At 59.6% G+C, this 24,259-nt stretch overlaps 8 protein-coding genes across 8 annotated transcripts; 4 read left to right on the top strand and 4 right to left on the bottom strand.

The window, feature by feature from the left end:
* Nucleotides 1–647: 647 nt before the first annotated feature.
* BKCO1_23000118 (uncharacterized protein) lies at nucleotides 648–2,042 on the top strand (the record flags this gene model as incomplete). Its single annotated transcript, XM_020272924.1, has 2 exons — nucleotides 648–682; nucleotides 743–2,042. 2 exons carry the CDS (start codon nucleotides 648–650, stop codon nucleotides 2,040–2,042), a joined length of 1,335 nt encoding a protein of 444 aa, XP_020130738.1.
* Nucleotides 2,043–4,252: 2,210 nt separating this feature from the next.
* Nucleotides 4,253–5,680, top strand: BKCO1_23000117 (arrestin (or s-antigen) n-terminal domain protein; the record flags this gene model as incomplete). The annotated part of the gene is made up of 1 exon (XM_020272923.1): nucleotides 4,253–5,680. The coding sequence occupies one exon, from the start codon at nucleotides 4,253–4,255 to the stop codon at nucleotides 5,678–5,680; it is 1,428 nt and encodes a 475-aa protein (XP_020130743.1).
* Nucleotides 5,681–7,803: 2,123 nt separating this feature from the next.
* BKCO1_23000116 (tpr domain-containing protein) lies at nucleotides 7,804–10,860 on the bottom strand (the record flags this gene model as incomplete). Its single annotated transcript, XM_020272922.1, has 1 exon — nucleotides 7,804–10,860. One exon carries the CDS (start codon nucleotides 10,858–10,860, stop codon nucleotides 7,804–7,806), a length of 3,057 nt encoding a protein of 1,018 aa, XP_020130744.1.
* A 715-nt stretch (nucleotides 10,861–11,575) lies between these two features.
* On the bottom strand, nucleotides 11,576–12,690 carry BKCO1_23000115 (uncharacterized protein; the record flags this gene model as incomplete). The annotated part of the gene is made up of 3 exons (XM_020272921.1): nucleotides 11,576–11,771; nucleotides 11,912–12,459; nucleotides 12,562–12,690. The coding sequence occupies 3 exons, from the start codon at nucleotides 12,688–12,690 to the stop codon at nucleotides 11,576–11,578; spliced, it is 873 nt and encodes a 290-aa protein (XP_020130745.1).
* Nucleotides 12,691–13,457: 767 nt separating this feature from the next.
* On the bottom strand, nucleotides 13,458–18,511 carry BKCO1_23000114 (gyf domain-containing protein; the record flags this gene model as incomplete). The annotated part of the gene is made up of 3 exons (XM_020272920.1): nucleotides 13,458–13,768; nucleotides 13,826–17,768; nucleotides 17,924–18,511. The coding sequence occupies 3 exons, from the start codon at nucleotides 18,509–18,511 to the stop codon at nucleotides 13,458–13,460; spliced, it is 4,842 nt and encodes a 1,613-aa protein (XP_020130746.1).
* A 1,647-nt stretch (nucleotides 18,512–20,158) lies between these two features.
* Nucleotides 20,159–22,012, top strand: BKCO1_23000113 (chromatin modification-related protein eaf7 protein; the record flags this gene model as incomplete). Its single annotated transcript, XM_020272919.1, has 2 exons — nucleotides 20,159–20,465; nucleotides 20,514–22,012. 2 exons carry the CDS (start codon nucleotides 20,159–20,161, stop codon nucleotides 22,010–22,012), a joined length of 1,806 nt encoding a protein of 601 aa, XP_020130739.1.
* A 301-nt stretch (nucleotides 22,013–22,313) lies between these two features.
* BKCO1_23000112 (kinetochore protein spc24) lies at nucleotides 22,314–23,035 on the bottom strand (the record flags this gene model as incomplete). The annotated part of the gene is made up of 3 exons (XM_020272918.1): nucleotides 22,314–22,491; nucleotides 22,552–22,949; nucleotides 23,009–23,035. The coding sequence occupies 3 exons, from the start codon at nucleotides 23,033–23,035 to the stop codon at nucleotides 22,314–22,316; spliced, it is 603 nt and encodes a 200-aa protein (XP_020130740.1).
* Nucleotides 23,036–23,342: 307 nt separating this feature from the next.
* BKCO1_23000111 (mitochondria fission 1 protein) lies at nucleotides 23,343–24,025 on the top strand (the record flags this gene model as incomplete). The annotated part of the gene is made up of 4 exons (XM_020272917.1): nucleotides 23,343–23,361; nucleotides 23,440–23,458; nucleotides 23,530–23,623; nucleotides 23,696–24,025. The coding sequence occupies 4 exons, from the start codon at nucleotides 23,343–23,345 to the stop codon at nucleotides 24,023–24,025; spliced, it is 462 nt and encodes a 153-aa protein (XP_020130741.1).
* Between the last annotated feature and the right edge of the window lie 234 nt (nucleotides 24,026–24,259).

The following is a 24,259-nucleotide window of genomic DNA, read 5'->3' as shown; positions in this document are numbered from 1 at the left end:
CGTTTGACAGGACTTGTCCCAATTCGTGCGAGGTCATCCTCCGTCACTTGCTGGCGGGTTGTGTCTCTTTTGTTTTACAACGTACGCTTGACACTCGTTTGGGGTTGCTGCACAAGTGAAGGTTGTCATCGACCGAGCTTCATCATTTTTCGAATTGGACTTCCGTCATCTGGTGCACATCCCCAACGCCGATGGAAAGTGTTCGGATCCGGGGCTGATTCAAGCCGTTGCGGACATGCGGTTCGGGCTAGTGGTCCCTGGGAATTAATTAATTAGTCAACAAGGATTGCGAAGTATAATCGCACGAGACTTACCGCGTTGGGACCCAACATCTCTGCACTTGCAGCGTGTACAAATAATACTGCACTTGACCCTCATTGAGAACACCTGTTCGGCCTTGCGTGTTCCCATGACGGAGTGCACGGCCACGCGTTGAGAATCTGCCGGCATCCGGCCAGCAGACACCGGGACCTAAGCGGCATAAGAGGAACTCTAAAGGTTGTACTCTATCCTGCTTTGTCATCCACGATCGAAATCTCTGCTCAGCATACTTCAGGCATCTTCAACTCTCTGCAAGACGATACGACAACAACTGTTTCACTGACCACATCTGTGCCACTGCGACTCAACATCAACAGAGCGTGAGAATGGAAAAACGCTTCCCTTTTGTGTCGCCTACATTGTCAGTATTTTCTAATGCCTTATTCCATACGTACTGGTGTTTTCTAACCCATTCATGCAGCCCTCGAGGATCCGTCACCGGTGACGAGGCCGACGGCTACGCCAGAGCGGACGTTTTCATCACCGGTGACGAGGCCGACGGCTGCGCCAGATCAGACAATTTTAGAACTTATGAGAACGATTCCTCCACCGAGCTTGAGGACCGGCAACCCCGGCAATTCTACTCTCGCAACCCTCGAATTCAGTCCTTGGGACGTTCCACCAGGGACGGGTACCTGAGGACAGCTGGCAACAACGTTGTGCTCCCGCGGCAGCGCAGGAGAACCAACAGACGCCCCCCCAACGCTCGGGCGGCTAGGCCGAGAATGGAGCAAAACCACAACCCCTTTGACCTCACCAGCTCTCCTCCCTACCGGCCAGCGTCAGCCTCTTCATCTCACAGCAGCCACATGGGCAGCGAGATGCCGGAGACCGATGACGCCTCCACCACCACGCTGGGCACCATCGACGTATTTGCGACCAACCCTCGGAACTTCCAGTCCAACCGTGACAACAACAACAACAACAACAACAACAACAACGAGGATGACGACGGCGATGACCAACCTCTCTTCGTGACCCCATCCCCAACAACGCGTCGACACCAACTCGGTCGCATCGCACACATCTTATACCGCCAGCCAGCCAGCGACTCGCCTCACCCACCCGCCAGCCGGCCCGACGGAGACCATCAGCAGCAGCCGCCGCCGCCGCCGCCGCCGCCGCAACCGCACGAGTACTCGCCCCCGCCCTCGCCGCCGCACCCGCACTCGCACCCGCACTCGAACTCGAACCCGACCTACGCGCACGCGGACGACAAGCCCGCGCACCGGGCGCGGCTGCGGGCCATGGCGCTGAACCGGGGGGCGCACGCGTACGTGCGCAAGCAGGCGCCCGAGGCGGACGGCGAGAACCGCGAGATCAAGCGGCTGCGCACGCGCGAGCGGCTGCACTGGGACGAGATCGCGGCGCGGCTCAACCGCGCGCGCGTCGCCGCGGGCAAGACGCCGTCGTTTACGGTTGCGGCCGTCTACGGCCGCTTCGCGCGCGTGGCGCCGCGCATCGCCGAGGCCGACGGCGAGGCCGGGTTCGACTATAGGGATTTCCTCAACTTTAGGCACGAGAGGAAGGGGGGCCCCGGGGAGGGGAGCGAGGGGGAGAGGCCGATGCCCGTGTTGGGGGAGAGGGAGGAGGCGTTGTTGGTGGAGTGTTATGAGGAGGTGGAGAGGGAGAGGTGGGAGAACGTGGCGAAGAAGTTCAAGGTGAAGGCGGGGTTCGAGTTGACGGCGGGGCAGGCCGCGAGGAAGTGGAAGAGTTTGTGATTAAGAGGTGGGAGAATGTGGCGAAGAAGTTCAAGATGAAGGCGGGGCAGGCCGCGAGGAAGTGGAAGAGTTTGTGATTGAGAGGTGGGAGAATGTGGCGAAGAGGTTCAAGATGAAGGCGAGGTTCGAGTTGACGGCGGGGCAGGCCGCGAGGAAGTGGAAGAGTTTGTGATGGAGAGGTGGGAGAATGTGGCGAAGAAGTCCAAGATGAAAGTTGACGTCGGGACAGGCCGCGAGGAAGTGGAAGAGTTTGTGATGTGGGCCTAGGTTGTTTTGCTGTTCATCTCGTCACATCGACATCGTCGGGTAGGTTGCGGGTGCCGAGATCAGCCGCCTCCCATCTCCGGATCGCCGTTGCCGTCCTCATCATTCCGGCTTACTGGTGGTGCCTTTTCATTATTTTCTCGGCCTGATGGATGCATCATCATTGATGCCACAGTCTGTTCGTCAAATTGCGTCAATATTCTTGTCGAGTATCCAGCGCAGCACTGGATCCTCATTTCCTAGGTTATCTTCTCTCACCGGCGCCCTGGCCATGAAGGTGGAGGCTGCCGGCATCAGATTGTGAATTGAAGTCTTCTTATGATACCCCTACTGTTAATACCTAGTGTATTAGTCATCTTCTTGTTTCATTTTCTTTACTATTGTTTTTCACTTCCTAGATTCTCGACTTGGTGCGTAGGCAGTCACTGGATGACATGCCGAGTGCTTCACATAACGATTAACCCAGACTTGGATTGAGTGGATGCGTAAAATCGATTGGATCACAGACGTTGACGAATACTACCGTAAAGGCGCCGAGGTACCCATGTATAGACTGCGGCAAGTTTTAGCGGAGCATGAGGGTGGTGACTGGACACAGCGGGCGTCGGGTGCGGCGCGCCACGTAATCGAGCGATTCCAGCAGAGCTAGCAGCCGCGGCGATGGCCACGCGTGCCTGCTTTGTCGATCTGGTCGGCATCTGGACAGCAGCGGTGGTGAAGGCGCGGCAGGCAGCGGGCCACAGGGGGCAACCTGATTCAAAGACGGGACATTCGGCCGGACTGGCACGCGCGCAAGGCAGCAGAACCGGAGCGGGGAGCGGCAGCGGTGGCGGGCTCGAGATGGGCGAAGTTCGGGCGTGAGACTGATGGCTGTATGTTGCTTTAAACTCTCAGATGATTCCTGCCAAGACGTGCGGGCTCGGTTGCGCCAAGAGCGAGTGGCAGGCGGTGGGGTCCGTGAGCCGGCCGGAACAACGATCGACGTAATCCTGATCACCTCGACCCTCTCTCACCTCGACCCAGATCCATCCCGCATCCGCGACCACCACACACGAGCCCAGATCCACCCGCCGCACCTCCCGCCCTCCTTCCGGCGACAACCATGTCGCGTCGTTGCCCGCCTGGATGACGAGCTCGCCCAAGGGACGTGAGCAATACGGGGGATCGGTGCCCGGGACACGCGTTCGCCGCCATCACCGCCCGGCTGGTGTTATATTACTGATTATTTATTACACAACCCGACAGCTCAGCGGGCTCGGGTGCTCCCGCGCCAGTAGCGCGAGCATGGGGAGAGGATGGAATCATGGCAGGCCGCGCACGGATTCCCGACTGACTACGCTGCAGATCGCCCAAAGACGCAACCCGCACGCGGCATGGGAGCAGAAAGGGGAGGCGGCACGGTGCGATGGTGCGATTCTAGAATCGGCATCGGCCATGTTGCATGATGAGGTGCGAGCACCGGTGACTGTCGACAGGAGGTTTTATTACGTACTGTGGCTTGAGCGCCCTGGCCTGTCGACGAGAAAGGAAGTCGAGTCCCTGCTGCGCTGTTCGACATGTTTCTGTTACGCATCAGCATCCCGCACGCGCGGGGTCGCGCCGCGTGCCGGCAAGCAGAAAAAAGGCTTTGCACCAGCCGCAGCAGCAGATTTTTCATCATCCGCAGCCTCCTGCTCCCCCCACAGCCGTCCTCGCCGTCGCCACGTGCAGAAAAACGCCGGAGTGAATCCTTGGCTAAGCGAGGAACAGAGGCGAGCTAACCGCTTTCCGCTATTTGCGCTGCCTGCGTCTTGGCTTCCGCTCCGGGGCTAGTCCGTCCAACCCTTCAAAATTCTGTCTATACTGTTATAACTACGGCCTGTCCGCCCTATACACCGCGCCCTCGCAGCCAACGCCACCATCCCGCCGCCCTTTGCCTCTTCCGACCGGTCTCCCTCCACCGGCAAATGCTCCAACGCATCCGAAGCACCGTGCCCAATACCAATGGGAGCGAGTCTAGACCGGCCCAGATCTCGGCTCCTGCTTTAAAAGCCCTTTCCAGCATCGCCACTGAGGCCCATCCGAAAATGCATCTCCGCATCCCCAAGTCCCCTCTGACCGTTATCGGCGACACGTGCCAGGCCGAGAGCGTGCCCCTGGCCGGCCACATCGAGGTCGCCGCCAAGCCCGTCCAGCACCAGGACATCACTTCCGTCCAGCTCCAGCTGCTGCGCACCACCAAGATCAAGAAGCCCGCCACCAAGCCGCAAGATGCCCTGCTTCCCTCCAGACGACGCTCCTTCGGCAACCGCAGCCCCACCCGCGACAAGCGGACCTGCGTCGAGGAGCTGATGCAATGGACCGTCGCCTATTCGCCTTCGCCCATGACCGCCGACTCGTCCAACAAGCAGCGCCGCAACCTCCTCCCCTTCAACGTCCGCATCCCAGGCCACCTGCCCGCCTCCACCTCGACCCCCGTCGCCAGCACCTCGTACGCCCTTGCCGCGACGGCCGTATCGCGCGCCACCGGCAAGCCACTGTTCAAGACTGAGACGCCGCTTGTGCTACGCCGCGCCTTGCACCTGCCCGAGGGGCCCGCCGAAGTGTCGCTGCGTCGCCGCTTCCCAGACAGCCTCATGAGCACGCGCTTGGCTCTCCCCGGCGTGCTGCGGCCCACGGACGACTTTACCGCTCGCCTGACACTCTGCGGCAGCATCTCGCAGCGCGGCCGCACGACAACGCGCCTGGCGGTGCGCCGGCTGGACTGGCGCATTGAGGAGCGCGCCGCCATTGTGCCCGTGGCAGAAGCCGGCCGGCTGCCGCCCTTCTCCGAGATCGAGACGGGTGCGACCAACGCGGCCGAGACGGCGCAGCAAAAGAAGGAAACCCAGCAGCACATCCGCAAGCTGGCGTCTGGCGGCTGGACCGGCAACCTCGACAAGCTGCCGAAGCCGGCGCCTTCGGGCGAGGTCGACACGTCCTTCACTGTGACGCTACCCGCGTCAGCACGCGCGTCGTGCGGCGTCGAGCCGGATACGATGAGCAACACGGCGGCGGCGGGCGACGACCACTCGGCCCTGTCCGTTTCGCACGTGCTGGTGCTTGAGCTCATCACGGCCGAGCTCAAGTACAGCGTCGACACGGGCGAGCTCGTCAACATGTACCCCTTCCCCCAGCGCAAATTCGGCGCCGTCTACGACATCACCGTTTCGAACTGGGACTACGCCAACGATGGCGGCAACGCTGCCGCAGCGGCGCTGGAGGGACAATTCGGTACTGCTGCCCCTTCGGTGGTGCTCCCGCCGACTTCGACTGCTTTCCACCCCACGATACCCCCTTATTGCGAGATTTTTGGCGAGATGCCGCCTTCGTACGACTCCGTTGCCGTAATGTAATATCCGAGCTATCTATCTGCACTTCATGTTGGTTTTTTTTATGTTTTTCGGGCGCAAAGGGAGAGGATGCATTTCACACAACTGCAGAAGCAGCAAAATTGGCAAAAGTTAGGAGTTTTCCGGCGTTCTCTTCGAAAGCCCACAGGTAGAAGAAAGGGGGGCGCCCCTCTCCTACGTATTGGCGATATCGGAACCTTCGGGATGGCGCAAGCTTTTCATCTATTGATTTGGGAGAGCGAGAAAAAAATTTGTGACGACGGCTTTTTCCTATAAAGGAATTCGGGTGGCGTTATACACCAGGTGACTTGGCATCCTGTATCTGGTGTAGTTTTTGCGGCTTTGCCGGCGGCCGGGGAGGCGCGGAAGAAGCGCGTGCTCAAAGCACACTCTCACAGACACTTGAGAAGTATGACAGAACAATAGACATAATATCGATAGCGAAGCACGCAGTCGGACCGTTTGGAAGGCCGTTCTCCATCTTTTGACGTGGTCCGTTCTTTCCTGACTTGTCAGAGCCTCGTCGTGTACCTTGGTCCCTCCGCTGCAGCCGCCACTGACTCGAACGTTTCATGTCTCGTGAGTGGGAACGTCGCCTGATGCTGATGAGCAGTATTCCAGTCATCACGAGGAGTCATTTTCCCCTCCTCCCGCGGCCGGTAGGTGCGTGCCCTGCCGTCCCTTTTCCCCGCGTGCTGGAAATTTGGCACGACGAGTGCGGAGCTCCTTCGCTTCACCGCCACCCCACCATCACTTGCCATACTTGCCCGGTGCGGTTAGCGCCGTCTGGGACTTCTAGACCTTTCGCGCGCGGAGGTCGGGCCTGCTTTCCTCGCGCGCACTCGTGAGCACCTCATGGACAACCTGTTATGCGCACATTCACAGTTCACACGTAATACTCGGAAGAGGCGAGAACACGTCTTACCCATATCACAAGCACGCTCCCACGGAGACATCAAGGAGACAGACTGCTCCCCCTGCCAAGTAAAGGAACGGAGTCAACACCACGGCACCAGACAGCTCAGAGGGGAAGAGGATGGGAGCCTTTCTCGCCTCGGAGCCCTGCTAGTACAGTTCAATCTTGCGGCAGCCGCCGCCGCCGCCGCCATTGGCAGACCACAAACTAGAAAATCCCGTCCCTGGAGACCGGCAAAGCGCCTGACCCCCACCCCATAGCTCCCCTTTCTCATACGACACCCCACACTCACCTTCCCGCTTCCCCGCCTCCCTCCCTCACCCCCACCCGCTCACCATCACGATGCCCGATCCGCGCGCTGAACAGTTGAACGCAGGTAGGGAAAGAGATGTTGGCCAGCGGACTAGGTCATACGCCATCTTGAACGCACGCGCCTCTGACGTCTCAGTCTATGTCTCTCTTGGCATTATAGCCGCACATCCCCAAGAAATTCTTTTCTTAAAGACCATCTCAAACACGTTGACAATGAGTATATTATGAGAATATGGCGTTGTTGGTGAGGGTGTCTTTCTCTCTTCGCAGCTGCAGCGTAGGCTCCATTTTCTCACTCTAAAAGGCTGGTGCCGGTTTCCTTGCTGTTTGAAGAAGTATTTGTTCGGTCCACAAAAGACCCCAAGCGCAATCTGGTGACTCCGGGATGATCTCACGCTAGACTACGGCTCTTTGAAAAGCCTGCTCGTCAACCCGCCGGGTCCACGGAAAAGATAGCTTTGCGAAGAGCAGTAGCCATCAGTCCCAGAGAAGTCCCATAGCAGGTATCTCCCACACACCTTTATTATCAACATAGCCAGTCTAAGTCAGCGTCACCTCTCAATAGGGAAAACATACCGTGCTTCCCAGCAACGGTTTTTCTTTCCAAGTCCTTGACAGCCCGAAAATCCCAAGACTGCTGTGCCACACATTTCTTGACAAACATATCTTTCATTTCCTCCCACCCGCGCATACAGTTCCCTTAAAAATACCAAGCTCATGAACTTTTTTTTCCTTTCTTCTATCCCTCACTATCTAGTCCTGCCAACATAAGGTCAGCCCTCTTTCATTCTTCCCCTCCCCCAATCCATCCGACCAGCCCGCCTCAGGGCCATCGGATGACACCCCCCCTTTCGTCCCGTCTCCAGCCCAGGAGAACCGACTGCCCGTGCCCCCGCACCTACGCACCCCCCTTCAACCCCTCCAACGCCTCCCTCAACCTCTCCCACCCCTCGGTCCCCTCCCACGTCTCCTTCGCGCGCCCACAGATCCCCTTGATCGCGCTCCTCGCCTTGAACTTCCAATCCTTCGCGACGACCTCCCCGCTCCCCGCCGCCAAGCCCTCGGTGCGCTCCATCGGACCGAGACTCTCGTACGCGGCGGCGAGCTCGACCGTGGCGTCGACGACGTCGTTCCAGCCGGCCTCGTCGCCGGTCGACTCCCAGCCGGGCCTGCTCGCCGTCGCGGCGCGCCACGCCTTTTCGTGGGCGTCGAGCGCGGCGGCGGGGCGGCCGCGCCACAGCGCGAGGCGCGCGACGACGGCCCACAGCCGGCGCGAGCCCGTGATGAGGGGCACGACGGCCTCGTCGACGAGGCGGACGAGCATGCGCGTCGGGCCCGGCCTGGATGCGTCGTAGCCGGTGCCCGGCGGCGAGAGGGCGATGACGTCGCGGACGAGGGCGTCGAGGATGGCGGCGTCGACGCAGCGCTCGCCGTCGGTGGCGCCGCGGAGGTCGATGATGCGGCGTTGGGCCGTGATGATGTCGGAGAGGGATGGCGGGGTCAGCGAGGCGGCGACGGTGAGGAGGTTGTCCCACATGCGGAAGTTGTCGAATTGGAGGTGCGCGGCGCGCTTGAGCGCCTTGAGGGCGTCGCGGCGGTGCTGTTGCGGGTCGCGCTGGCGGGTCTTGGTGATGTCGATCTGGTTGGGGTCGTCTTCTTCCTCGTCGTCGAGCTTGGGTTTGCCGGCGGCTTCGTTGTCGTCGTCGCCGGTCTTGGGCTCGAGGTAGAGCAGGGCGGCTGCCAGGTTGCTCCACGCTTCCGCGTCCGTGTCGTCGAGCTGGACGACGCGCGTGAAGGCCTCGACGGCGCGTTCGAACTCGGTCAGCTCCAGAAGCGCGCAGCCGAGGGCGAACCAGCTCTTTCCGTTGAGCTGATTGACACGCAGAGATGCCGAGTAGGCGTTCGCAGCCTTGACGTATTCTTTCTCGGCGAAGTAGTGGCGACCGAGAGATCGTTGAGCGCGGGCGTACCGGTTGCCCGAGACTTCCCAAGCCTTCTCGTACATGTCGAGGTCCTTGGTGATGTCGCCCAGAATGCAGTACAGCCTGGGCGCATCACCCGGCGCCGGGTCCCTCGGTGCGCCCTCCCACTTTTCATCCTCGCCCGCCGCATCGTCATTGCCGTCTGTTGCATGGAAGATCTCTCTCCGTATGATCAGTTTGGCTTTGTCATCTCTTTCGGTGGCAGCCCAGCAGAGCGCAACCTCAGCCCACATGCCTAGTCGTTCGTAGATCTCCAACGCAGAGCGGAAACCACCCATCTTGGTCCACGCTTGCGCCAGCTCGGATTCGAGCTCCCATCTCGTCGGCGTGCATAGCTGGAAAATGTAACGCAAGCGCTCAGAGACAGGCGCAGAGTCCTCTTCCTGCGGCCGCGGCAGGAACGTAGCCGCAGAACCGCCTCCTGAAGCCGTTGCCGTGGCCCCGTCCCCAGCAGTGTCCGCAATGATCTGGTCTACCAGTGCCTGAAGCTGGAGCAGGCCACGCTCGGCAGTTCTCGCTCTGTAGCCCTCGATCCTGCTGCGGACCAAAAGGGCCTGAGTGTAGACCTGCCAGTTGGAGCTACCGCCCTCAAGCGCGCGCGTGGCGTACGGAATGGTCTCCTCTCTCGTCAAGCCGTCCTGTGGCGATGTGTTCGTGATTGACGAGGCTAGGGAAAGCAAAATGATGGAGTCGAGCGGGTCCAGCTTGGGCTGATTCCCAGGATCCAGCGCGGCCAGGCTCGGCGGTAACGAGCTCTCATCCTGCACATCGGTTGACGACTTGGCCTTCTCCGTGAAAGATATCGACTCCAAAAGCGTATCGTCGTTGAGATCCAGGGTCTTCGGTTTCGCCTCCACATCATCACCATCATCCTTCTGCTCCTCCGCGACGGCCTTGCCCTTCCCCTTGCCGGCCTCGTCAACCGTCTCCGTCCCCTTGCTCCTCGCCAGCACAACAAGCTGACTAGTCTCCTTCTCCTGAAACTTCGTCCGCTTCCCCAGCAACCCCGTCAAAGCGAACTCAAACCCCCTCTCCCTAGCCGCCCTATCCAGATCCTCCCGCGCCTTCTTGTCAAACCCATGCAGGGTATGTATAGACGCCCTCTCCAGCAAAAACTGCATCCCCACCTCCCTCGCCACCTCATCCTCCCCCTCCCCCTCCCCCTCCTTCAGCAACTCCCTCCCCAACGCCTCCAACTCCCCATAAATCGCCGCCTGCAAACTCGGCGCCACGTCCCCACCCAACAGCCGCTGCCGCATCACCAGCACCCTCACCTTCACCCACCTCACCACCGTCGCCATCATCGTCCCCGCCTCTCCACCACCACCACCACCACCAGCCAACGCATCCACCACCTCCTCAAACCCCCCCACGACCACCGCCTCCGCCAAACATAACAGCTCCACATTCGGCGTGCGCGCATACGCCGCCGCGCCATCCGCGCCGAGGCTCTGCACGAGCCGGCGCCGCGTCTCCGCCAACGCCTTCGCGTCGCCGTCGTCATCCGCCGCGCCTTGTGGAAGGACGGCGCGCGCGGACGCGAACGGCAGCGGCGGGCCGGTGACGTTGGACTGGACGAAGGCGGCGAGGGCAGCGGCGGCGGCGACGACGAGCTCGACGGCGACGGCGCGCCTCTTCTTCTTCTTTTTCTTTCCTTCCTCGTCTTCGTCTTCCTGCTGGGGGGCGGCGAGCAGGAGGGCGGCCAGGCGGCGGTGGAGCCAGTCGGTCCAGAGGGGGTGGTCGGAGAGTGCTGGTGCGTCTGCCGGGAGGAGGACGTCGTCGTCGTGGCTGTGGCCGAGGAGGGTGCGGACGGCGGCGGCGGCGCCGCCGCCTTGCGACAGGATGGATTCGAAGTCGCCTGCCTCGAGCGAGGCGAGTTGCTCGCTGATGGTGGGCGAGGGGGAAGAGGAGGAGGCGGGCTCGCCTTCCGGCAGGGCGGCGCGCCGGAATAGTGTGAGGAAAGCGTCCGTCATGGTCGCTTCTTCTCTCTCCGGCGGGATGGTGGGTGTTTTTTTCCTCTCTCTCTTCTTTTCTTGCTTTTTTTGGTTTGCGTTTCCTTCTCTTCGTTCTTCTTTCTTTTTCTTGCTGGGATAGTTCTTTTGATTCTCACGCTTGTTCCGTATTTTCCCCTCCTAGAAATGCGCGCTAAAGAAGAAAAAGTCTGAGGAGAGGTTCGGCGTGTTGGGTTCAAGTTCCGAGTCATCAGCACCAGCAGCGGCGTTGGATTGAAAATTGCAGCCGAAGAAAAGCCGGTAGGGCAGCATTTGTCTCAGTTGCCCCGCCCCCACTTCGCGCCGCTCGCTGGTCGTTAGTTATGGAGCTCCGATCACGCGTGATAGAGACGCGAAGCGCCCGCGCGCCGCGTCCCATCGCCATGTGCATATGCTACTACTATTGCGAAGGAAACGTTCTTGATTCAAATCCTAAAACTACCATTCCGCAAGCCCCCCGGATATAAGGTCCTCCCGCGACCCGTCGAAAGAAGTATTCAGGAAGTCAAAAAAAAAAAAGAAAAACAAGAGGAAAATTAGGATATCATGATCGTCGTCAGTAGTGCTAGGATGCATGCTTAGTAAAGTCCGCAACAAAGCCAGAAGCAATACGTCCAAACGTCCAAACGTCCAAGCAGAACATGGCCCGGCATCCAGCAGCGAGAAGTGACCATCTCGAGTGATTCGCGCCGCAGCACTAATCCGAGTCGCTCGACGAGCTGCTGCTGCTGCTGCCGCCCCTGCTCTTGGACCTGCTCTTGTGCTTATGCTTCTTCCCATGGCCGTGGCTGGGCGGGTAGAGGCCGCCGATCGCCGCCGAGCCGCCATAGTGGGAGCCATGGTCGCCGCTGCCGTGCTTCTTGTGCTTGGACTTCTTCTTCTTCTTCTTGTCCCTGTTTTCAATCGTCAGTCAGCCCATCAGCCCATCAAAGACATCTCCTCCCAGACCCCGCTCCCAACGAAGGAGATTGCAATCCGTAGAGCGAAGAAGGGAAAGAAGAGGAGGAGGAGGAGGAAGAAGAAGGCAACGTACTTGTCATGATGATTCTCCAACACATTCGCCCCAATCGCCCCGGCCACCATGCCGCCAATCGTCCCCAGCGCCCCTCCGCCCATCTTGTGCCCCAAGAACGCCCCGCCCGCGCTGCCCACCAGCGTCGCGCCTAGCCCGCGATCGCCGTCCGGTGGCAGAGGATTGCCCGCCGCGTCGTACTGGCGCGCATGCTCGTTGCCGTACGCGCCCTGCTGCTGCTGATGCTGCGGCGGGTACTGCTGCTGCTGCTGGCCGTATCCGTGCTCGCCACCGGCATACGCAGGAGGGGGAGGAGCGCCGCCGTACGGCGCCGACGGCGGGTAGGGCGAGTGGTTGCCGCGGTTGTAGTCGTCAGCGCCGCCCGTCGGGTACGGCGCGACCGTGTTGTTGTAGCCGGGCGCGGGCGAGTAGCTGCCGCTGTGCGGCGGCGGCGGGGAAGCATACTGGCCGTTGTTGTTGTTGTTGTACGGATCGTACGGAGCCTGGTGCGGCTGCGGCGGGGGCGACTGGTACTGGTTGTACTGGTCTTGCGGCGGCGGATAGGCACCCTGGTGATTCGCGCAAAACGTCAGCCGCGCGCGTCTCATTGCTCGCTTGGGAGACGTCCGGGGGAAAGAGATTGTGTGAGGGTTGCGCGTGGAAATACTCACCTGCTGGGGCGGATACGGGCTGTGACCGCCGTATTGGCCCTGCGGCGGGGGAGCGGCGTTGTAGCCTTGCTGGCCGTGGCCGTAGCCGTAGTCTTGCTGGCCGGAGCCGTAATAATCGTGGCTTGACATGATATGAAGTGCGGTGTTCGGCGACTGCTCCGAGGCAGTTGTTGTGATATGCGCTGCCGAGCTGGGGACCTTTGACGAACGCTGCGGGGGAGGGGTTGCGAAAGTGCACAAAGCGATCGCGAGACGGAAGGCAGCGGCAGGTTTAATAGGGGAGATTTCAGGTAACGTGGAGATGGGCGGATAGATCCACGGTCAGCTGCTTACGTGCGGCAGTCATTTGGCGAGCTGAAACGAGGAAATGACCGCGGCTGATGACGAGCTCCATCCTGAGTACCCGGTTGGGATGCTGTCCAAATCATGTGGCGGGGGCTCAGCACAGCCGCACAGCCGCACCACAATGAAACCGCTGCGCCTTCCTGCGGCATTACCGGCGCCACCGGGAAATAACCTCACCGACACCGGAACATGCAGGCACCAGTCGAGTTGTTACAGGGTACAATTAATACAACCAGCTAAAAAAAAAAAAGTACACATCCTCCCAACAGTACGCTGCTCTGCCTGCGACGGCACAAGCAAGTGTGCTGCTAAGAAGAGACAACCACGCTGTTGCAACTTACAGGCGAAAGACTACCATAATAATAATCCCCCCAAACGAGCGACAAACATCCCCCGTTATGCAAGACAGGCAACTCTCCCAAGGTGAACAAGACCACCAACAGCTCGCTTCAGCCCATGTCCCGGCAACATTGCCGTTTTCTCTTTTTTTCTTTTGGTTCTTCTCATCATGGCATTCCCCTTTCCCACTGTCCAGCTGCGTCACACGTCACCTACTTCCTGCTGCCTTTCTTCTTCGCAGCGACAACCTTGAAAGCAAGATCCTCCTTCGCCGCACCGGCCTGAGCCGTGCTGGTGCCAGAGCCCTTCTTCGCGACCTCGCTCCAGCCACCAGAGCCGTTGGCCGGGCCGGGGCTGGAAGTGCCCGAGTTCTCGATGATGCCCTTGTCGGCGAGCTTGCGGCGGCGAATGAACTCCTGGGCGAAATGGCGGGAATCAATCGTCTGAGACACCGAGTGGACCGCCTCCGTGACAATGTCGAGCTCGCTGGGGAAGCTAAGCATGTTGCTAACGAACTCATCGGCTGCGAATTGGCATTAGCATTCCGCTTTCAAAATTTAGATATCTAGCATAGACTTACCGTCAGTGCCCTTGATGAGGTCGTTCCTGAGCTCATTTGCAGCCCACTTCTTGAACTCTGCCGTGGCGTCGGGAGTGCCGGTTGTGGGGGTAGGCTGAGTAGGGGCACGGGTGGGGGCAGCCGGCTTGGGCTTGGGAGCCGAAACGCTTCCAACACTGGCTGTGCGCGTCCCGGCCGGAGAAGCAGGGGCAGCGGGAGCAGGCGTCTTGATCTTTCCACTCGCACCCACAGTAGTCCAGGCGCCACCAGGAGCGTTGGTCGCGATCGGAGTCTGTTTGCTCGCGAGGTCGGCATAGCGCTTGCCTCCGCTCACGGCCTGGGACAGACTGGCAGTAGTCGCGGCAGCGCTAGCAGCACTGGCAGCACTGGCAGCAGCGGCCGCAGCGGCCTTCTGCTTACGGGCCTCCTCTTCCTTCTGGATCTGCTGCAGTGTCTTCTTGGCAGGACCGGTAGAACTAGGAGCCTTGGTGGCTGTAGCCTTGGCCCAAGCAGAAGGTGTGCCAGGCGCATTGACTGGCGACGCGTTACTGGCCCAGGTGGCGCTCGAGGGAAGGCTAGGCTGTGGCTGTGCCTGTTCAGCCAAAGCAAGCAACTCTCTGCGCTGGGCCTCAGCACGGGCTGCCTGAGCAGCGGCTTCGGCTTCCTCGCGTTGCTTAGCCTCTGCCTCTTGAATCTCCTTGAGAGAGGGGCCCTTCGGCGCCTCTACAGTTTCCTTAGCCCAAGGGGCAATGGAAGCGCTAGGAGTGTCGACCGAAGGGGTCTGGGAACGAGAGCGAGTCTCCTGGTGCAGTGCGTCGGCCAGGTTCTGCTTTCTCTGCGCAGCTGGCGCTGGGAGAGGAGATCCAGACTGGGGTGGAGGGAAGGGCATCGGCATAGAGGTGTCCACCTTAGCCCATGGAGATTGAGGGACCGGAGTCTGCTTAGCCGAGGCAGCCTTGACCTGCTCAGTCAGGGACAACGGCTCGGAAGGCTTTGACGGAGTTTCAGTCCCCTTGACGGTCTGAGCAGCAGTTTGAGCAGGAGTAGACGGCTCCTCCCTCGCATCTTCCCCGAAAGACTGTTGAAACTCTTGTTGGTCGGCGACATCGGCGCCAGATTCAGCAGCGGCCGCGTTCGCTTCCCTGTCAAGCTCGTCCCGGAGATCCTTGAATTGCTGAAGACGGTCGGCAGACTGCTGTGCCATATGACCTTCATCGTCTTTGATTTGAGCATCATGCTCATTCTGCTCATGTTGAAGACGAGTTCGATCGTTCAGCATGTTCGCAACCTGCTGAGCGTGAGTACCATCTTGCTGCGGGGAGCCGAACGAGCCAGGAGCGGCACCGAAAGGCACCTGGCCAGGTCGGCCAAGGTTCATGCGGTCCAACATGGCTGGCAAATCCTCTCTTGAGTTTCCTAGGCCTTCCATCCCGGCACCGATCGGCGATAAACCAGTGGCCGGGCCGGGACGAAAGGAATTGTCGAAGAAACCGGCCATCCCCGGCATAGACGCTTGGGTAGGCGACGGCTGGTAGCCACCAGGAGAAGCAATGCTACCAAAACTGGGCTGGCTGTGCAAGCTGTGGGCACTGGAGTGGTGGTTAAGTGAGTGCGGGTGCATGCCCAACTGCATCTGTTTGACGAGTACCTGTTGCTGGGCAAGGTGCTCCTTCTGGCGCGCCATGAGGTATTGCTCTTCCTGCTTGCGACGCTCCAGAGCATTCTGTTGCTCAGCAGTCAAGGTGGTGCCAAAGCTGGGGAAGCTGTTCGGGAACGGGGGCTGAGCACCAGCAGTAAGCCCAGTATTAGCCCATGCGTTTCCAGGCTGAGTAGATGGCGGGCCGTGAGGAATGCCGATCTGAGGAACAAGGAACGGTTCGCGAGAGTTGCCGATCCGACGAATGAGCTGAGCAAGCGGCTCATACTCCGGGTCTTCTTCCTTCTTGACCAATAGTTCTGGGGAGAAGAAGCCAGCCTTGAACCAGTCGTGCATCTCAAGACCAGTCCAAGGACCTTGAGCCTTACCCGATGGGTCACGGTAAACCCACCTCATGCGGTCAGGCATGACCATAGTACGCTGTTGGGCGGCTGGAGGCTGGTTGGACGCAGAGCTGCTGACGGCCGGAGGCTGACCAAGAATACCTTGAGTGACATGTGCTCCGATGGGTCCTTGCTGTTGGGTCGTGGCGAGAGTAGGCGTTTGCGCGGCAGCAGTGCTGGCAGAACCGAATTGGCCCAGGCCTTCCATGGGGTTCCCTTCGGCGGTGCGGAGACTGTTGGCCAGCATCTCATCAAAGACACCGCGACCGCCACGGAAGGGGCTATCAGTCTCTCTGTGAGGGCCGGCACTACCGCCAAAGGCGTTCCTGGCAAACGAACCAGGTTGACGGTCTCCCTCGGCAGAACCATCATCTCCACCACCGAACCTGTTCTGCTCACTGGATCTCATCTGCTCTTGCATTGCAGTTGGGAAGAGCGACCCAAGCTTGCTGCCACGGCCAATCGAGCCAGTACCTGTCAGTCCAGGGCCAAATCCAGCGCCGTAGAGGCTGTTCGGTCCTAGTCCCGCAAGGCTGGGCGAATGCATCTCGCCGACAGATCCGAATGCATTGTCACCGAAAGGTGGGTTGAAACGCTCACGATTCGGAGTGCCAACTGCAGGTTGAGACGGAGTCCAAGCTGAGGAGCCTCCCAGCCCCGGCAATCCCCCAATACCCCCAAGCGAAGGAAATGGCCTATTCGGCCCAACACTCGAAGTCTGGCTACGGTCACTGGCAGCGGCCTCATAGGCGGAAGAGACGCGACCAATGTTGCCAATGCCACCAAAAGATGCCATGCCGGAAGCAGCAGCAGGGTCGTTCATGAATCCACCCAGCCCTGGCAGCGTCGCATTGTGGATGTCGGAACCATCTGTATCAATGTCTTCGGATTCGTGCTTATCCTGCTGGGGGCTTTGGTACGGATTCGTGTCGGTCGGGCTCATAGGTTCGTGTCCATGGATGCCTTGGTGCTGAGGAGTATGATGATGGAAGGCATCACGGCTCTGGAGGAAGCTGCTGAATCCCGTGTTATCCGTCGTCATGCCAAAGGCAGAAAAGCCACCCTCATCCCTGGAGTCTTGCCTCTGTGGGGTGCCAAAGCCGGTCATTTGGCGACGCGGAGGGCTGGTGTCTTGACCACCGCCGAGAGCGGCACTTCCTGAGCGCATGGTATCATCATCGACATATGGATCGGTATCATTGCTCATGGGACGGTTTGCACGAGATTCCATCCATGAAGGAGTCTGCCTGCCCAGATCATTTTCAGGAACCTTCCCCAGACTGTTCATGGACGCCCTCTCCCTCAACGTCTTCTGCATGTCCTCGGAACTGTCCTTGTTCATCAAACCCTTGAAACGACTCTCACCACGTAAAGCTGCCAGCCCAGGCCTTTTGTCGGTGGGCGTGGAAGCCTGCCCGGTGTTCGCGGCAAGCGAAAAGTTGCCGAAACTGCCCATGGGCGAGAATCCAGCGCTCTGGGGTCCAGCGCTCCATGGGGAAGACGGGCCAGAAAGACCGGCGCTGAAAGGGCCAGTAGCGCTCCGCTTCAAGCCAAAAGGAGGGTTTCCAGCGTCGCCTTGAGCCTTGTCTTTATCGCGCTCCTCCAGCCCAATACTCGAACCTGCGGGGGGCTCCTTGTAGTCCGTGCGTCGGCGCAGAAGTGCGGGTGGAGGGACAGCAGCGTTAGATTCTTGAGTAAACCTGGTTGTGGCCGGTGAACCTGCTGAAGGGAAAGGATACGCTTCTCCTGTATCGCGTCGGCGCGTGCCAGGGCGGTTGGTCGTTGGGGAGGATAATCCGTAATTACCTGGCCCATTGACCTGCGAGACGGAGGTCTTACGGCCCAGGCCATCCTTCACGTTGTTATCCTTGTTGGCGTTTTGATTGGGTAACTTGAGCGGCGAATTGACGGACGAAAGAAAGTGCTGTGGAGGACACGTTAGCTAGCTGGCGGCGATTTTGGGGGTACATCTCCCTCAACAAAGGCAGTGAGCAAGAGTGAGCGGAAACAAGTGTGCACCGAGGCATTGAGGAACCCAGTACACGCGACTACAAATGACGGCGCAAACGGAAAGCTTACCTCCTTCTCCTCCTCCGTCATCTCCGTCAGGCCCAGCGGTTGAATTGTCCCCTCTCGATCCCAGCATACATCAGGGCCAGGCGGGTTCTCCTTGCCGTGCTCAAGACTCCTACCCCATGCGCCTCCAGACATGCCGTTCGAAGACTGTGGCTCCCAGCCTCCCGCGTATAGCCCGTCCAGCCCGTCGTCAGACCCCAGCGGTACCTGATGGAACAATGAAAGCAGGGATTCCTTGGGGTATCGGCTTTCAGTAGCAGCAGCGCCGTTGCGGTGCGGTGGGACGTAGACTCCAGGGCTTGACGCGTTGATGCTGGCGGCGTTGGACAGGGTTGTGGCGTGCGAGGGACGGCGGAAGGTCTGGGTTGCGCCGTTTGCGCGGCGAGCCCTGGGCATGTCAGCGGCGCGGTTCGGGGCGACAGCGGGGACGGGCAGATCTGGGGCGGGAATTTGAGGCGCGGCAGGCGGGCAGATGTCGCGTGGCGGGCAGAGGGGCGGGTGTACTGACCATTCGCCGCTGGAGTCGTTACGCGTCGCGTTGGCGGTGGAATTGCTGCCCGCGGCAGCGGATGCGAATGTGGAGGGAGCCATTTGGATAGCGGTCGTGGTGGTGTCGGCGGGGCGTGTGCGCGTGGTGGTGTGTGGTGAAGGTTGGAAGGACCGTGTCCCTGTGAGAATTGTGCGGTGCGGCGGCGGCGATCCTGGACAGCGGACGGGCTAGCGCGCTGGGGCGAGAAACGTCGGGATGCAAGGTGGCGGGCAAACGCTGGAGTTGCTGGCAAAGACGGGACGCTTTTGCTGCGAGAGCTGTTCAGGCCGGGAGCGTGCTTGAGGACAGTCGTGCTGTAGCTAGCTGCAAGCAGCACAGTTGATCCTCGACGAATTCTACCTACTGACGCTGCGCTCACGTGTGCCAAGCCGCTACCTCAGGCAGGCCAGCGGCCATATGAGCCCGTCGACCCAGACTAAGCACTCCTCAGGTCAGGGGCGCTGCAACTCTCGCTGGTGGCGCTCTCTACCCCGGGGATCGCTGCGCCCACCGACGGTGCGAGGAGCGGTGACCCCGTTGGCGCCCGCAGTGCCCGCGCCGCATGCAAAGGCGAGCGGGTGTGTGACATCACCGCCTGCCCGCCCAACCTGCGGCCGCGCTCGCTACCACCGCAACAACACCACCACCGCACAAAGATTGCCCCAAAAAGGCTGTTGGGAGCAGCGTGTGCGCGCTCCACAGGGAATCACCCGCTAGTTGCAGTGTGGTTACGCTAAACAACCCTGGCCATGATACCGCGGGTTGCTTTGCTCGTTGGGAACGACAACCAGTTACTGTGGTCGAACCTTCGATATCGATGCCTTGAGCAGGCAATTCGAAAATAACAGTCTCGCTGCACATTTCAACACGAATGGTTCCCAAGAAAAAAAAGGGGGATTCACAGCTTCAAGTGAGGCCATTCTCAAACTCGCAAACCTGCATAGCAGACCGTCCTGGTCAAACAGATTGAGATAATATCGAAGAAGAAACTCCCTGCATCCTTGCCTTCACTCTGGGACGTACGTATGAGCAACCGCTTTTTGGCCGTGGGCGTTCTATATACTGGACTTTTTGTGAGACCAATCGCGTTACGTGTTGCGTCATTGGTAGCAGCCGGGGATATTTTCAGCATTCCTTTGCGTGGTTGGTAGCGAGGCATGTGATGGCACAGACTCGGTTAGGATTCTCTATATAGGGGTACTTGCTTTGATCGTCGCAAGGTGAGTACTTCGTGGACTTCCAACGCCGTGTCCGCGTGGACTTCAAGGCCATGCCCTGTTCCATTTTTGGGAGGGTCTCGAAGAAGACCGAGGGCGTCCCTGACCTGGGATACCTGTTTTCTTGCAGCCTCAGAACCAAAGGGACTGACCCTCCTAAGTCAACTGGTACTGAGCACAACTAACGGGCAGCTGATGTGGAACTACCCGGAGATTTATGATTGCCGAGCTAACGGCGGATGGACATGGCGGCCCAGACCGCGACTGCCTGGACGGTGCTGAATCCATCATCATTGACATCATCTTCACCAAGGCCCATCAAAACTCCCGCAGGCGCTCTGCGGACACGTTCCGCCTCATTCCGTCCGCCGTGAGGTGGGACGCACTCCGCAGTCGTTGTTGAAGGGGGCAACACTCGCTCTAGATTGGCGGGTCTCTCTCGGGCGCTGTTTCGCAGTAAATGCGGCAAGATAGATTGCAATCCTTCCAATCATGCCGAGGTCTCCAGCGTCCTTGCCCACCCTTCCGGAGGAGATGATCGATGTCATCATCTCCTTCACTGACCACGAAACACAGCAGCTGCTGCGCCTGTGCTGCAAGCAATTCAACCGCCTCACAGCCCCACGCTACTTCCGCAACTTTCGCTTCAGGTTTTCGCAGCTCAGCCTGGATGGCTTGATATGTATAGCCAACCACCCAAGCATTGCCAAGTACGTGCAACATCTAGAATTCAATAGCCACCAGCTGCTGTGGTTGTTCGATTTTGATCATTTCCTGAGAGAGCTGCGTTTGCACCCTGGTATGTCCCCTTCCATCTCACCTTTGACCGTGTCCTGACAAGCATGAGGTCAACCATGGCGCCCACCTCCCGGCCTCAAGCACGTCCCCACCCAGGACTTCACCCACGCACAACTTTACCAAATCTATGCCGCCTACACCTCAGAGCGCGACACCCCAGCCGACTACGTTGATTGCATCCTCTCCCGTGCTGAGCCCAGCAATCCCCTCCTCCCCGTCACCTACCCCAGCTTGCCCCACGCACTCGCCTCCCTCCCCAACCTTCACGCCATCACCGTCACCTTCGGCATGGAGCACCAGCAATTCTACCCCGTCTACGACCACACCTGGCGCGGCCTCGCCTTTGGCAAGCCGGACCCCGAACCCCCGGGTGACCGCGACAACCAAAAAGCCATCGACCTCTCCTGCCTCATGCACGCACTCGGCCGAGCCACCACCACCACCACTCGCAGACTCCCCCTCCGCACCCTCACCATCCCCACCATCGGCCCCAGCATCTTCGGCCCCATCGCCCTCCAACGCCTCTGGAACATCGACGGCCCCTCCCGCCCAGCCCGCAACTCCTCCCTCTCCTACCCACGCCGCTCCACCAACAACCCGCACAGCCACCACCGCCTCCCGACACTGACCTCCGTCACCGTCGCCGCCGCTGTCGCCCCCACCGCCAGCGACTCCTCTTCCTCCTCCGACGACGAACAGTCCCTTTACCACTCCAACTTCCGCACCTTCACCGCCGTCGCCGCGGGGCTCACTCGGCTGGACCTGCATCTCAACTGGAGCAGTGTGGGCGGAGTACGCAACCTGGTGAACCCGCTGGCGGCGTTTCTTGGGGCGGCGAGGGGGCTGGTCGAGCTGGCGCTGGTGGTGGAGCGGGAGGGCATGGCGGCGGGCAGGTGGAGGGGGTACTTGACGCCGGATGATGAGCTGTGGAGGGGGAAAGACGTGTTGTTGGCGATGCTGGGCCGCAGGATGGGGGAGCAGGATGAGGGGGAGGGATGGGGGGAGGGGGTCGAGGAAGAAGGAGAAGGAGAAGAAGAAGAGGAGGGGGCCGAGCACGATGTCGAGGTGGTGGGGGTGCGGTGGCCGTGTCTGCGGAAATTGACGCTGGGCATGGCGACGACGGAGGACGGCTTGCTGGGCCTGCTCGGGCGCGTCGCGGGCACTCTGCGCAGCCTGACGCTGTGCAATGTGCGCTTCGTGCCGCGGCTTGGCGACTGGGGCTGCGCTTTGCGGGAGATGCGGGAGGTGCTGGAGCTGGAAGAGTTGGAGATGAGCCGGCTGATGCATGACATGGCGGGTTTCTATGTCATGCTCGCTCCGAGGAATATTGGGGTCGTGTGCGTGGAGGATTCGATGGCGGACAAGCGGTATCGGATGATATATCGGCATTATGAGGCGCAGGTGGTTGATTACGTTATGAAAAAGAGCGATAGGGAGCCCGAACTCGACCAAGGGGCGTTTTTCCAGAATCACCCTGAATACTGCGAGTGGTGCAAGGAGCAGAGTTTAGAAAATGAGGGAAAATATAACCAAACATCACTACAGTAGTTGCTTTTGAGCAGACTGTCAGCACGAAAAACTGTCGACTCTACTTACTTAAATATATAGAGAATACATACAAAATCATTCAAGGGAGCACCACAAAGTGAGGCCGGGCAAGAAAAGAACATGAATTACTCTTGACAGAGTATTAGAAAACGTGGCTAAACACCGAACCGCCCTGTATAACTCCCAAACACCAATATCCTGCTTCAAAATCCCGTGGTATCGCGTTCCCCCTCCAAAAATTTCAGAAGTCGTTAGAGCCACGCACCGGCAACACTGGCGGACGGCTGATATAATCCTATGATTATATGTGATCCCAGATGAAGTCGGCATGGTACTTTCTCGAGACATTACTGGTAAAGTCAAGGTGTTTTGAGTCGCCCTTACGGGTTTTGCTGACGAGAGAAGCTTTGGTGTAGTTGCCAGACAAGGGATCGATTTCGGGGCTGATGCCCATCATGCGGTAGATTCGGAGCTTGAGTCTGCGATTCACACTGGGTTAGTATCAGGGAAATTTTTTGAAAGGGAATGGTCGGACTTACAGGAGGGAGTCTTCGTCGCTTTCATCAAACCTCCGCATATTTCCACCTTCGAGACCCTGCGCATCGACCTCGTCGAGCTCAGCCTTTAGACGGTCCAGCTCCGACGCCAGGCGCTCTTCCTCGATTTCTAGATCAGAGACCTGCTTCGCAACCTTGAATTTCTCGGTGTCCAGGCGCAAGATATCGGCGGCATGCTCGGCAGGGTTGTGCGATTGGGTCAGGACGTTGTGCTGGGACTGGAGGGAGCTCAGGTTGCGAGAGAGCTGGTGCAGCTTGTCCTGTTCGACTTTGATTTGGTCTTTGCGGAAGCGTTCGAGGTTCCTGTAGGAGCTCTCGCTGCGTCCTATCGCTGCCTTGTCGGGCGCGACGTTGAAGTTGCTAACGCATTGGCTGATAATCTGTTTGCAAGGAACGCAATTAGCTGGGAAGCAGCAGGACCAAGTCTGGTATGGCATACCACCGCTGGGTGTTCGTCGAGAAGCATCTTGGGTATTGTCGTCTGGCAGTGTGGTGGTTTGCGTAGGTTTGCGACGAAGTGTAGAAGCGGGGCGGAGATTGTTTGGGGCGAGTTGGCACGGGAAGCTGCCGTGTTTTGGTTTTCACGTTTGCGGGCTAGCGCGCTGTGCCACAGGGCGGCGGGCGGTGAGCGCAGGGTGGCGCCGTACGTCAGCGGTCCCAGGCCCAAGACCAAGCGCGACCCGCGACCGGGCGGCGGCAAGCGCTCTTTACAACCTCACGAAACACTCGCAGCCCGAGCAGCACGCCCTTCCACCTACTGCGAACGCGATAAGATGGCGCCCTCTTTGCCCTGTACGTCCCGTCGCTGCGCATGCTGCTACTTCTGAAGACCCAAACCGCGAGCCGCAGCTAACACGCGCTTTGCAACAGATGCCGCTGATGCGGAGAGGTAAGACACCTCCGGAAGCCCGACAGCGACGCCGAACTCAAGGCAACATGCACTCTGACGACGTCCAACAGTCCGCTTAAGCCAGAGGAACTTCAGGTTCTGCGCTCCCAGTACGAGAAGGAGGGCGAATACGTAGGCATCCAAACCAAGTTCAACTACGCATGGGTATGGCTTCCTCTCCCTTTCTGCGCCGCTGCTATTCCCTGGCCTTCCAGATGCTGATTGTCTGCGTTGCAGGGCCTCATCAAATCCACGCAACGTAGCGAGCAACAAGAGGGTGTGCGCCTCCTCTCCGAGATCTTCCGCAACAGCCCTGAGCGTCGCCGCGAATGCCTTTACTACCTTGCGCTGGGCAACTACAAGCTCGGCAACTATGCTGAGGCACGCCGCTACAACGAGCTGCTGCTGGATCTCGAGCCTGCCAACCTGCAGGCCGGAAGCCTGAAGACACTCATCGACGACCGCGTCGCGAAGGAAGGCATGGTGGGTGTTGCCATTGTGGGTGGTATCGCGGTGGCGGCAGGTGTCGTGGGAAGCTTGCTCATCAGGAGCTCGCGCAGGAGGTAATTCAACATATATATATACAAGGCTACATGGCTGGGAGGATACGGTTGCGAGGCAGGCTGGCATTCGCGGAGGATGTTTGGGCGGCGTTGGGGCAGGTGCGATTTATTGCTGATTCACGATCTTCTGTAGCATAGCGCTTGTTTTAGCAAGGTAACAAGCTCACTCAGCGTGTCGGTCCTTGTCGCTTCTTCGGGGGTGGTGGGGAAGGATATGGAAGACGGCGGAATCCGGGCC

Source organism: Diplodia corticola, assembly GCF_001883845.1.
Source record: "Diplodia corticola strain CBS 112549 chromosome Unknown scaffold23, whole genome shotgun sequence".
Classification (NCBI taxonomy): domain Eukaryota; kingdom Fungi; phylum Ascomycota; class Dothideomycetes; order Botryosphaeriales; family Botryosphaeriaceae; genus Diplodia; species Diplodia corticola.
Note: the sequence above shows the minus strand (reverse complement) of the source record. Positions and strands in the feature narration are given on the sequence as shown.